The following is a 14,135-nucleotide window of genomic DNA, read 5'->3' as shown; positions in this document are numbered from 1 at the left end:
ATTCTAGCAATGCCCACTTTGGGGTTGGGCAATGAAATAGAACGAAAGTCTCTGTAGGCACCTTATATTACCTTAAGTATGTACTTCTTCAAATTATCTAAATCATAGCTTTAACAGAGTAAGTTAATGCAATTAAGCAATAGAAGCAAGTGTTAACTTTGAGAAACTTTAGTCTTCAACTTGACTGGTGGGATTGTTGAACACATTCTCCTGATTTCAGAGACAAGCTATTTAAACATTCTAGGTTAGGGCACCTGGCTGGTTCAGTTGGAAGAGGATGTGACTGTTGGTCTTGGGGTTGTGGGTTCGAGCCCCATGCTGGGTGTAGAGATTACTTAAATAAATAAATAAACAAACAAACAAACTTTAAAAAAATTAAAAAAGAGCTTGCAAAAGAGAAGGTTGCTGTAAAGTGAACTTTTTGGTCATTCATCTTTGAAACTATCTTTAATCACTCGAAACCTCTCCAAGACATCCAAGTCTAAATAATGGGATGGAATGAATAAAGATATGTTTTATGTGACAAGAATACGTTTTCTTGGTGATCCAGTGAATAATTTTTTTTTGCTTCTTTTTATAATTAATATTTGTAAATAAGACAGACATTGAAGAAGGATCAAAGAGATTTTATTTCTGTGTGTCTCTGGAGATGCGCTTTATCCAAATATGGCATTATCTGAAAAGTAAAAAGAAGCAGTTGTTATATAACGTATAATACATTTCATAGTTCCAGCATAACCCTGAAGGCAGAGAGGATGAGTACTGCTTCGCAGATACAGAAAGAAAGGCTTAGAAACATTCAGTGACTATGCGCATGACACTGGTCAATAGCAGAAGCAGAACTTGAACCCAAGTGCAATGGACTGAATGTTTGTGCCCTCCCCCCCAGTTCCTATGTTGAAACCCTAATTACAGTGTGATGGTGTCAAGAGCCGGGGCCTTTGGGAGGTCATTAAGTCATGAGGGTGGAGTCCTCATGAATGTGATTAGTACCCTTAGAAGAAGAGGCCAGAGCTAGCTCTTTCTGCCGTGTGATGGCACAGCAAGAAAACAGCCCTCTCTAAATCAGGAAGAGGGCATTCGTCAAGCACCCAACCGTGTGGCACCCTGATCTCAGACTTCCAGCCTCCAGAACTGTGAGAAATACATGTTGTTTAAGCCACCCCATCTGTTGTGGTTTGTTATAACAGCCTAAACCAAGACACCTCGTCTTCTGTTTTTAAGGCTAGTGTGTTTAAGTAAGACTGCCCCTCCTTTGGCCTCCACATCTCCAAGTGGAAGACTGAAAAGAGAGCTTGGAGATCTCCAGCTAAGAAAACCCGTTCCCTGGTCTTCACATCCCTATTGATAGAAGCAAAGAGGAGCGTCCTGAACCCCAAGTGCTTTTAGCAAAGTCCCCAACCTTTCTCAGCTTTAACACTCATGGCCTCACCACTGCTTGAGACTTAAGACTAATCTCATTCTGTTCCTTGTCCCTGTTTATGTGGGTTACCTCCGGAAGCCAGGAGTTCTGAGAGAGACATAAACCAAGACAGACACTCAACTATAGAGTCATAGGATACGGCTACCAGTGCTGGGGGGATGGGTCAAATAGGTGATGGGGATCAAAGAGTATATTTACCACGATGGAAAAAGTAATAAAGTAAAATAAAAATAATGGGGAAAAAAAGAAGGCAGGAGTTCTGGGTTGCCCCACTTCCCTGATGCTAACCACATAGCTCTATGAACAGCAGAGCGTCCCCCACCCAGCGCTTCCTAGTCACTCCCATCCTGCTGCTTTATGTTTCTCTGTAGCAGTTCCCTACTTACAGCTCCCTGCCTCTCTCCACTCAAGTACCCACTGAAATCTAAGCTTTACGAGGCAGGAGTTTTATCTATCACAGTACTGCCAAGCACATAGAACAGTGCCATAAAAATCTGCTGAACGAATGTGTTTCTTCCTCTAACATAGGTATATACAAAGGAAAAAAGTAAAGTACTTTCTAATTCTTACTGTGTATGTCCAGCAAAATGTACCTTATTATCCTCTTCCATTTCTAAAGATTCTTCTCCAACAAACGTGCCATGGGAAACTCTAGGTTTGTGAGCCATCACCCAAGGGCACAGCTCCTGGTCTCAAGAGGAATGAGATTTGCCATTACTTCTGGAAAAATACATTCTATGTCCCAGTATTTATTCAGTCCTCAAATGAATATTTTCTGAGTGCCTAATTAATGCCAGACACCATTCTAGGAACGGAATGGATAAAGTGAAGAGGAAACAGCTACCATCAGGGAGCATTAGGGAGTGACAAACCCTGTGGAGGAAAAGAACGCCAGGTATGGTGTTACAGGATAGATGTCTCCAACTCTGGAGAAAGGTCAGCACCAGAAATAGAAATGTGCAGAATAGAGATGAGATTTTCAAGTCCTGTAACAGTTGAAGACCAGCAATGTCTCTCATTGAGATCACCTAAAAACTAAGTGTAGATGAGAAGTGGGCCATTTTATAGAAGGAAGAGGTGATTTTACAGTTAATGATGTTTATCATTCAATTCAATACATATTTGTTGATGGTTTATTGGGGTAATATGTTCATCAAATTTTATAAGTACTGTCCCATCTCCTTATTTTTACAAATTTTTCTTTGCCTCTACTGGCCTCCTGGGGGAGGACATACTCTCTCATAGCTGTTTTCAGTCTAGTGTGGTAGGGCTGAACTCTTGGTTTGGTATGTGGTAAGTTCTCTTTTGGGCTGAGTTTAACTTTCAATGCTTTTAAGCCCATTTCTCCAGTATAGACAATTTTCCAGTAACAAAGCCAATTTTTACCTCCATCAATCTTTTGATGGATGCAAACTCAGGAATAGAAGGATATTATTGTTGAACTTTTCAAACCTTAAGAGTATTCAGAATAAAGTAGATACTCAAAAGAATGTCGGCACCCTTCTTTATACCCATATACTTTCCATTTGTGGAAATAAAACAAAAGAATAAGTCCCCAATATCTCTTATTTACCTTGATTAAAATTAAAGTTGAAACCAAAGACCTTAAGTTTCAAGTACAGATTAATGGGGAAAAAATTCTAATAAGCTTTTGAGAATACATATAACTGGGTCAATAATTACCTGCCATTTGTTCAAACAAGTGGTTCTCAAACTTTTTGGTCTCAAGATCCATTATATTCTTAAAAATTATTAAAGACCCTATCCAATTTTTGTTCATGTGTGTTGTACCTCTCAATATTTACCACATTAGAAATTTAAATGGGGAAAAAACTTAAAGCTCAAGAGGTCAAGCCCACATTCCATTTAATGGTCAGAAGAATGATGTGATTGCACATCATACTGCTTCTGGAAAACTCCATTGTACTCCCATGAGAGTATAAAAGGTAAGTAAGATCTCAGCATTATTATGAAAATAGCTCTGACCTTGTGAGTCCCTGAAAAAGACCTGAATACTCAGGGGTTCCCCAGACCACCCTTTCAGAATTACTAATTTAGACTAAAAAAGAAAAAGCAGGTATTTACATGATAATTACCATAACATTTAAATTAGGTCTATGCTTATTCTGTATCTTGTCATAAAGTTGAATTTCTGTTTGAGTCTGTTTACTTAAAAGAAACAAAGAGCTTTTCTGCAATATTTAAAGGTTTGTTTCAATGTTCCAGAATTGTTGGTTTATAACCTTGATATCATTAATGCTGGCTATGGTAATTACATCTGTTAGACTCTGTTTGTAGAAAACCATGTGCATTCACGTAAAGCGGTAAACTATGTTTGTCATAGAATGTGGATATTACCCTCCACCGTTAAACTTCTGAGAACTAACCTACTCGTTGTGGCTTAATTCATCTAGTTCCAAGTAATTCAAGCAGAATAAAAGATTATGCAGATCCACTTAGGACGCTAGAGGCATTCCTCCTTGTAAAGAGTTATTTTTTGAGTAAAATACACACATGGCTGTTACGGATTAACTTTGAAGCACAATGGAGAATCTCAGTTTCCCATGCCACCCTCTATCATCTCTCTATTCCACTTACTAAGAGCATGGGGCAAATTAAAAGTCATAACCACTTCATCAAAGAAAAATCTCCAAAGTAGTGATTCTTTTGTTTCTGATCTAACTTAATCATGTGTTGTTTGTATTTAATCCAGTTGCACTTTTTTCTTTTTACATAAATGACTAAATGCTACCAGTTGCTGTCTTGCCTTAGAAACAAGTATTCACAATCAAGAGTAGTTACCCTTTCTCTTCCTCCTTCGGCAAAATAATAGCACCACCACCACAAACCCCCATGCCGATCTCCTTCCACATTTTATTATTGTGACTTGGGGCTTCTCGTTTGATATTTGTCATCAAAATCATTTCTGTTGTATCTCAGTTTTGCACGTGAAATTTTTGCAGAGGCAACAGAAATTGGTGAGAGGAGGTCTCTGGAGTTTTTGTGGTCTATTATAATGATCTACAACTTTGCTCAAAATATGGTTCTCAGGCCATCAGCATCAGCATCTCCTTAGCCTGCTGAAAATGCAGATTCTGGGACCCAAAGGAGAGCCTCCTGAACAAGTCAGTTTGGAGGTGGAGTCTGGGATTCTCTAAGCACAAGAAACTGAGAATCTCTGGTCTATTGTAGATCTTGTATCAACTAACCTCATTTACTGATGTTTTTTCCTCCAGACAGATTTCCTTTAAACTATCCCAGAGCGATTCTTCTCGAAACTCTCTCAACCCCAGAAACTCTCCCCAAGTTTACTTATAAATCCCTCCTGTCAGTCGGGTGGGACTCCTACCATAACAACTTACTTTTTGCAGGAAAGTGCTTTTTCTCCGTGTGAGCAAGGAGACCCAGTGTGACCCAGGAGCTCCTTCCACTATCAGGAACCGATTGTTTGATGTGGGCGTGAGTAGAGGACATATAGGCACCACTGAAATGCCTCTTTTGAACTCTCAGTAAACTGACTTGGTTGCTTCTTTCCACAAGGCAGTTAGAGTCACGCTTTTCATTTATCTCCTCCAGGAGACGTCGTCTGCTTTCTTTGAGCTTTGTAATTATTTCACTGGTTCTGTTCTTAGCAGTCATTATGCTGACAAACTAATCATCAAGTAATTCTTACTGTCCTGCAAACAAACCACAAAATGCTATCAGCGGTTGCTTGACCTAGCAGCCAGTATTCAGTCACTTCCTCTTTCTCCTCCTGTAAAATACCGCCCCCACTGTGCCCCTCACCCCACATCTCTGTCTGTATTATTGTTGCTGAAGATCTTTTTGTTTTTTTGATGTTTCTTCAGGGAAAAAAATCATTAAAAAAGGATTTTACATTGAACACTACATCAAAAACTAATGATGTACTATGTGTTGGCTAATTGAATTTAAATAAAGAAAAAAAGAAAAAAGAGGATTTTAGTAAGAGAAAATATTTTGTTTTGGAAACTAATGCTATGTATTGATTCTTGCTTTAAGGGACTCTTGTTTCTTTTCATTATAAAATAATACATATTCATTGTAGAAAATTAAGAAAATGCAGAAAAACATAAAGTAGACAAGCTAAAATTACTCTTGATCCAGAGACAATCAAATTAACATTTTGGATGTTTCTTTCCCAATAAATATCCAAAAGGATTTTATTATAAAAAGTACAGAAAAAGACATTAAATTGGCTACAGCAGAACATAAAAACGTAAAGTGTTGTTAAGTATTTAGGAAGATTTTGCTTGTTAGGGCTATCAATTTGTCTTACCAGACATGTGAAGTACTTAAAAATCAAACATGTTAAATTTACAAAAGAAGTTTCAAATATTTAAATATTTAAAGTATTAACTAAGTTTGTAAATGGACTAATTACTTAGAGATGTTTAGTCTTTTAAACTTGGGTTACCTGAACATTAATTTCAGGGAAAATGAATGTGATCTATATATAAAAATAGTTCACTTTATACATAGAATACAAGAATCATATGTTGAACTCAAAGGTTGACAGAAAAGTTTTTAATGTTTTAATTTTATAAAATCAATATTAATGTGAAAACCAAGTAACTATAAATATTCCTTTCTACACACAAAGGCTATTCTCAGACATTAAAAAAACAATCTCACATTAACATTTTACATAAATGAGCAGAACTTTCTTTTAAATGACTATGGTGGACTATATTATTCAGACAAAACTCCCAGTGAAAACTACTAAAAATTCTGGGGAAAAAAAATTTTTTAATTTGTTAATAATGAAATTGATAAGAGAGTTAGAAAATACTAGGTCCAAAATGAAGGAATGCAAGAACAAGGACATAGAGAGGTAGACAAAACCTGTGCTTGCCTGAGGGCATTTTCTGATCCTGGAGGTTAAAGAAGTCAGTTCGCTAGCCTAGAGGAAAGATCAAAGCCCAAAGCCTATGCACAGTGGAGAGCCTAAAGCAGGCTTTTTCCATATTAAGTTGGCATCCAAAGGATTACCGCCTCAGGGTGAGAGTGAATAAGAAAGAAACTCACATTCCATCAGGAACTTGCAGGAGGAATGTTGCTTTAGCTCTAGGGGAAAATCCCTCCGTGAAAAATTATAAGTGCTTCCTGACTCTCACCTGGATTTTCAACCCAAATTCACAACTGGGGCAGTTACAAGAAATGTCAAGCTGAAAAGCAAGAATGGTGCAAGAAGCATCAAGCTGAGAAGCAAGGGTGGTAGCAAGAATTTAGCTAAAGGGGTTCCAGGCTAGGAGTACATCCAAGTGACCAACAGAAGCAAACTCAAATCTTTTCTGGAAGAACTTCATCCTAGGCCTCTTGGAATCCCCTACAATACTTTTTCAAAGACAACAAATAGCACGCAGCCAAGGATAACCAATCAAGCACAAAGGTAGATGAGGCATCATAAAGTGAGAACAGCAGCAACAAAACCAGAAATCTACATATGTGAGAAGCATCAGATGAATCATAGAACAGCTACACATACTGCATCTAAAGAAATGAGGAAATAAGTTTGCAGCTTTAGGAAACAAGAAGCCAAGAAGAATTTCTAAAAATGAGAATTAAATAATTAATATAGGTTTAGCAGAAGATAGGGATTCAGATGAAGAGATAATTAGAAGACTGGGGGATAAATCAGAAGTCATTATCCTGAATGCAGCATAGGACAAAAAAGACAAAAAGTATGAAAAAGCTAAATATGCAGAGGACACAGTGAGGACATCAAACCTACATGAAATGGGAAATCCAGAGGACACAAATGAGGCAGAGAGAAGATTTAAAAAGATATTTGAGAAATATCCAAAACTGATACATGATACCACTCCATAGACTCAAGAAGCTCAAAGAATAGCAGTAAGGATTTTTTTTAATCCACACTTAAATTATAGTGGAATCTGAAAAAAAAATTAAAAGGAAATCTTAAAAGCAATTGGAGAATAAAAAGGAAGGGCAGTTGAACTAACAGCTGACTTCTCAAACAGGAATAATAGAAGCCATTAAACAGAGAAATTCTATTTTCAATGTGGTAAAGAAGTTGTATAGACGGTAAATCAGCCCACAAAGAGACGTTTAGCATCATCAGTCATTAAGGAAATGTCAATCAATACTACAGTGAGCTGCTGCCTACCACCAGAATAGCTGAAATTAAAAAGACTGACCAAATCAAGTGCTGGTGAAGATGTGGAGGAACTGGAACTCTCAGACACTGCTAGTGAGGATGTAAAACGGTACAACTACTTTGGAAAACGGTGCAGTAGATAGAAAGTTAAACATATACCTGCCGTATGTTCTACTCCTGAGTATTTACCCAACGAAAGTGGAAGTCTCTATACAAGTGTACAAAGAAACTATCTGTACACAAGAAAATTTATATATGAATGTTCGTCACAACTTTTTAATGAGCCAAAAAGTTCTACCAAGCCAAATATCCATCAACAGCTGAATGGATAAACAAATTATGGTATGTCCATACAATGGATACTACTCAGTTATAAAAAAGGAATATATTATTGATAGACACAGTAACATGGATGAATCTCAATGTAATTACACTGAGTGAAAAAAAAAAGCAGGCAAGAAAGAATATACTATATGATTCCATTCATATAAAATGCTAGGAAATGTGAACTACTCTACTGTGATAGCAGATATGTGTTTGCCTGGGAATTCCTGGGAACGGATGGAGGACAAGGGCAACAGACGGGTTATAAGGGGATGTGAGTAAACTTCGGGGGGTGACGACTGTGTTCACTATCTTGGTTGTGGTAATTGTTTCATGAGTGTATGTATATGGCAAAGTTTATGAAATTGTGCATACTTTAAACATGTACAGTCTATTGTATGTTAATTACATCTCAATAAAGCTGTTAAATAAAATTGGGATCAGCACCTAGCACATTGCTTAATGCATATCAGGTGGTTAGTAAATATTTGTTGAACAAACGAAAAGTATATTACTTAAAAATCTTGACTCCTATTCACTTACTATTGTATCCTGAGAATTTTTCAGGCCATTACATATATGTCATCCATAATAAAAACGAAATATTTGATGACACTGTGATAGTCTTTCATACGGACTTAAGATAATATATTTGATTAGTCTGTTTATTGTTAGACTTGTAGGTTGTTTACACTTTGAACAGTACACTTTGAAACACATTGAAGTGACAAAAATCACACACAAACACAAGCCGTTTTAGGAAACCCACCAGACTCATTGGTTTGTCATTCCTGGATACTCAAAAGGAGAAGAGGTGTATTTCAAATTTCTCTGGCTAACACAAAATCTTACGTGTATTTGTACTTGCAGAAAATAATTGTCGCTGAACAAAAGGAAATGGTTTAAGGGAGAATGGAATTTGAACTTTCTTCCCCTTCACCCTTTCCAAAGCCCAAGGAAGACTAGAATTTTCTAAAAGATGGTAAAGAATTGTCTCAGGCAGTTATTGCCACAATAATGCCACAAAACTCAACAGCATACAACAATAAACATTTATTCTCATGCTCAGTGCTGGACTGAGCTGGGCTGGACTCACCTGAGAACTTGGCTTCCAGCTTGACTCCTTGGTGAAAGTTGAACTTAGGTCTGCTCCCAAAATTTTAGGGCTGGAAAAAACAAGAAAAGCCATTTTCCTCTAATCCAACATGTTAGATGGGATCTAAGTCTCCTATCCTTATTTTGTTTCTAGGAATTTTAATAGCATAAGACAATTTTTTTTAAGGTAATGGATATGAGAAGAAAACAATTTTTTCTTGAATTGCAGTTTCAATTTGCCACCTCTGGCAGGCATAACGTTTCCATTTTCCATTTCCATTTCCTGTCTCCCTGGAAAATCCTCAAGCTTAGGCAGTGTATCTTTCACAATAAAATTGGAGTTCAAGCTCATATAATGTAGGTGCCCAATAAAAAGCAATTGACAAAATGACCTTCTCCTTGATGTGCATATTCCCAGCTAAGGTCAAATAAGGGGACACTCTGCCTTCTTGCTTCAGGTCTCATACTATAAACATGTCCTTTTCCTGATCTACTTAGGGTCATTATTTGTTAGGATGCCCCCCAAGTATAGTGGTAAAGTGCTGTCTAGGGCTCCTAAGCAGCAAGAAGGCTATAATATGCCTCATATGTGTTAGATAAGGTTTGTACAGGCATGAGTTATAGTGCTTTTGAGTGTGAGTTCAATGTTCATGAATCAACAGTGTGTATTAAATAATGTGTCTTTAAACAGATACATACAAAAATAAGGTTACATATTGGTTGGTTGACAAAAATGTTATGACCAGAGGCTCACAAGAACCTAACCCTGTATTTCCCCTAGGAGCAGTTGTTGAGTGTTTGCTAATTCAATGTTTGGGGCCACTTAATAGAACATAACTACTATAATAACAAGAATCAGCTGTGTATATATAGAAACTATACTGTTGTTTCTACAGGCATGTTATCATAAATTACCTTTAATGTACAGCAACCCAAAGCGTATTTGAAGTCCACTGGTTGGGTCAGCTTACTGAAGTGTTACCATGGTGATGGAACATTATGATCTAAGCCATTCCAATTTTGTTCTATTCATAGAACCCTAATTAAGAGAAATGTTAGTGTTAGAGAGACCATTTACTTATCAGCCATGTATCCTTGAATAAATTACTCAGTCTCTCTTTCTTTTTTTTTTAAATTTTATTTATTTATTTGACAGAGAGAGAGAGAGGACAAGCAGGGGGAATGGCAGGAAGAGGGAGAAACAGACTCCCACTGAGCAGAGAGCCCAATGTGGGGCTCAATCCCAGCACACAGGGATCATTACCTGAGCCAAAGACAGATGCTCAACTGACTGAGCCACCCAGGTGCTCCTACTCAGTCTTGCCTAATATCAATTTCTTCATCTGAGATAAAGATATTTATTTCATTGAGTTGTATGTTTGTGTGTATGTGGTAGGAGGCAGGGAGGGAGTTGGAATTAAATGAGATATACATTTTTACGTTGTGCCTGGTATCAAATTATTACATGTATTGATATTTCTTGAACATGTACTCTGTGCCTGGTATTGCTCTGGATACTGGGGACAAATGGGTACCAACCCCCTTGAAGCTTAGATTTTTTTTTTTTAAGATTTTATTCATTTATTTATTTGACAGAGATAGAGACAGCCAGCAAAAGAGGGAACACAAGCAGGTGGAGTGGGAGAGGAAGAAGCAGGCTCATATCGGAGGAGCCTGATGTGGGGCTCGATCCCAGAACACCGGGATCACACCCTGAGCCGAAGGCAGACGCTTAACTGCCATGCCACCCAGGTGCCCCGAAGCTTAGATTTTAAAGGTTTAAGGTAGGTACTTAGTAAATCATAGCTATTTTTATTGATTTTATTAAAACCTCATATTTTACTTGGGAATTATTTTATTCATCTTTTTTTCTCAGAAGAAGAGGCCTCCCACAAAAAAAAAATCTTCAGAAATACATTTCAGAAATACAAAAGTCATAATTTCTTTCTCTCTTTACAGGAATTTGTGATAGGAGAAATAAGATTGTTATTGAAGAAAGCAGTTCACAATGCCAGAGAAATGAATTCCCTAAAGAACTATATGAAGGGTCAGCAAAAAAAAGACCACCCAACTCTGATGAGATGGGGGTAAAAAAAAACCTCTTGAGACTAATTCAGGACAGCTGCTGAAGATGAGAAGGTATTCGGCAACTGTTGGTTTTTTCGTTTTTTTAGCGAAGCTCCCAAAGGCTTATCAGGAGACCTAATTGGTTGGGCACAACCCTGGCACCTGAGGGCTAGGGGCTATATTCAAATCCTCTCTTCTTAGAGTGCAACGTGAGGGAAGATTTCTACATCCCTGGACTTCAGTGTCCTTAGCTGTGAAATGGGCTGATATCAGTACAGAGCTATTGTGAAGATTAAATGAGATAACAGATGAAAGGACTTGTAAACCATAAAGTATATAAAGCAAATGTTGGGGAGGAAAAATTTTTCTTTACCCTCAAGTTTCTTCGGGCTAGTCTAAGAATTAAATTGACATGAGACAGATAATAGGAATTTGATTTGTACATACGGAGGTCCTACAGATATGACCAAGGCAGGCAGCTTTTTTTAAACAAAGAAACAATAAGTTAGTGAGGAATCGACAGGATAAAGAAAACTTATGTTTGGGAACTTCAACTAGTAAGGAATTCTAAACAGAATTTGGATGGGGGTAGTCAGTTAGTAAAATTAACAAGGTTTGTTTATATTGGCTTCTTCACCTTAAATTCTCTATCCCTGATGATAAGGATGTGTCTTTACCTCCTGATATAGGGAGGGTACCATTCACATGGGAGGTTAATTTCTTGCTTTCTGGAGACAAAGGAGGGTCAGTGTGTCCTTTTTTACACTGGCTATTTCTTAAGTAACTTTAATTCAAAATAATCCAGATGCCAACATAGCATATTTTGGGGTAGCCTGCCCTGAACCCCAACACAAGCATTATGAGTTTTTCTAAAATGTACATTGGTTATATTAGATTATTAACTCAGAAAGTTAAGTGTGTTGTATCCAAGAGTATTTCTCCATCATTATTTTACAATGCAATTATTTGTCACATAAGAAAACCAATTTGAATAATTCTTAAGCCAACAGTTTTCCCTCACTCAAAGGTTACTCTCCCAGTAAAGATTTCAGCCTCCGTTCTAAGGTAGCCTACCCCCATTTCCTGTATTTGCTCTGGTTTGCTGTCATGAGTTTAGGGTAGGCCGCCAGGCGATGTGACGCTTTAGCTTGCGCATTATTTTGAGCCCAAAACAATCAATGCACATAAGCATGAGGGCATACCCGATGTTATCCGGTCTAACTGGCATGAGAAATATGCTATAGGTTGTATCTGAGAGGTAAAAGATTGTCCTAGAATGCTGTAGCAATGCCATTATTTTTAGGGAAGTATAGATGTAAAGATTTGTTAAAATTAGGTAAGCCTAGAGTTGGGGTTTTTGACAATATTCATTTCCAGGCTTTAAAGGCCAGGAAATGGGTTCTGGGCAGGGGCGGGGGGCGGTGTCTCTGGGAGAAGAGCATACAGAGGTTTAACTAAGTCCACAAAATCAAGAATCCATTGGCTGCAATAGTCAGTCCCCACACCCCCAGTTTACATAATAACCACTTACTTGTTTTGGGGAGAGGGATGAAAATTGACTCAAGGTGTTTGGGAGTCAGCTTTTGAATGCCCTGAGATATCTCAGGTCCTAAGTAGTTAACAGTTGTTTGCACCCACTGAAGTTTTAAATCTGGAGGCTTTGTGGCCTCATTCAGCCAGTGCTTTTAGGAGGATGAGGAAATCTATTAGAGCTCCCTGCTTAATTTGATTTCCCCCCTGATTAGAATCAGAGGTGATAGGTAGAGATAAATCCTCTGAGCAGATGGCAGAGAAAGTCACGAGTGTCAATTAAGAAATCCAATTCCTGATCCTCTATTTTAAGGTTAATGGTGGGCTTTGGGTTATGACTGAGGACTGGCTAACACTGTTATTTAAGGGGTAATTGTCCCTCAAGACAAAAACAAATTCTCTCAGGGTGATGGGGTTTAGGGAAATTGCTTCTTAAACTTTACTTTTTCTTAAGTACAGGACAATTTCTCTTCCAGCAACCTGGATTCTTGCAATATCGGTAATTGCCTGGAGGCGAATAGAGCTCTGAATGGGCCTTGAATTACTCTCAGTCAGCTTTCACCTTTCCAAAGACTCAAGCTGCAAAGCAAGAATTGTTGTTGTGAGGTTTTTTTCTCAAGCTTTCCTGCAAGCTCTTTTCAAAGAATTAAGTAGCTGCCTCCATTATTATGCTTAGATTTGTTATTTAGTATTTAATATCAGGGAGAAAATTTCCCACTAAAGCAGAAATTAAAAGATTCCTAAATTCCGGGGCTTCTGTATTTAACAAAGTTTGCCTTTGAAAAGTTTGTATAAAGCATTCAGCAAAGGCTTTCATGTGCTCTTCTTTCTGAGTACATGGTTCAGTCTCAGACCAATTTACTCTGAGGGGGAATGCCTCTAATATAGCTCCTATATTGAGGCCTTGGATATCAGCCACCAGCTGAGCTGTCCCTGGTCATGCATAGAGGGCCTGGGAAAGGCTCAGGCCATCTGTTTCCTCTGTGAGGGGGATTTCTCCAGGGACCATCTAGCTTGTCTCCTAACCATCATATAATCATGCCTAGGAAGAACTCCCCTTCATAGCTGGTCTAGGTCCCTAGTGGGGTGGTAAATAACCACTGATATTTCTAATTCCTATCTAAATTTGGTAGGACCCTCCTGATGTGGAGAACAAAGGCAAAAGAACAAAATTAAATTTCCTTACAACTTATAGCCCATTGACAAGTCCTTGAGACAGGCAGAATGACATTCCTCTAGGAACTCAACTGCCTCGACATTAATACTTTGATATGGGCAAAAGGCAACCTTAGCTTAATATTAGCCTGAACTCCAGGATCCTATAAGTCTTCTTTAACATATGAAAATCCCTTTGGAACTTCCTTTATCTCTACCCCTCCACCCCAAGATACATGTTACCCATCATCCTCCAAGCATACGGCCCACTGATATACATTCTGAAGGGTTTCAGGGCTAAGGCTTTACTAGACAGTAGTAAATGACCTTTTCTTAAGAACAGCTAGGCGCTCAAGGTGCTGGAAACCTTGCTTCCAGATTCCTTAGAGACTCACACTATCC

At 38.0% G+C, this 14,135-nt stretch overlaps 1 protein-coding gene across 1 annotated transcript; it reads right to left on the bottom strand.

Annotated features, from left to right (window-relative positions):
• Positions 1 to 610: 610 nt before the first annotated feature.
• SPATA45 (spermatogenesis associated 45) lies at positions 611 to 9,957 on the bottom strand. Its single transcript, XM_034665593.1, has 4 exons — positions 9,897 to 9,957; positions 8,983 to 9,052; positions 4,786 to 5,100; positions 611 to 676 (listed from the first exon to the last, which is right to left on the bottom strand). The coding sequence occupies exons 3-4, from the start codon at positions 5,060 to 5,062 to the stop codon at positions 657 to 659; spliced, it is 297 nt and encodes a 98-aa protein (XP_034521484.1). The 5' UTR covers positions 5,063 to 5,100; positions 8,983 to 9,052; positions 9,897 to 9,957; the 3' UTR covers positions 611 to 656.
• Between the last annotated feature and the right edge of the window lie 4,178 nt (positions 9,958 to 14,135).

The sequence above is a fragment of the Ailuropoda melanoleuca genome, chromosome 8 (assembly GCF_002007445.2).
Source record: "Ailuropoda melanoleuca isolate Jingjing chromosome 8, ASM200744v2, whole genome shotgun sequence".
Taxonomy (NCBI): domain Eukaryota; kingdom Metazoa; phylum Chordata; class Mammalia; order Carnivora; family Ursidae; genus Ailuropoda; species Ailuropoda melanoleuca.
The sequence above is the reverse complement of the archived record's forward strand: the minus strand, read 5'-3'. Positions and strand labels throughout refer to the sequence as shown.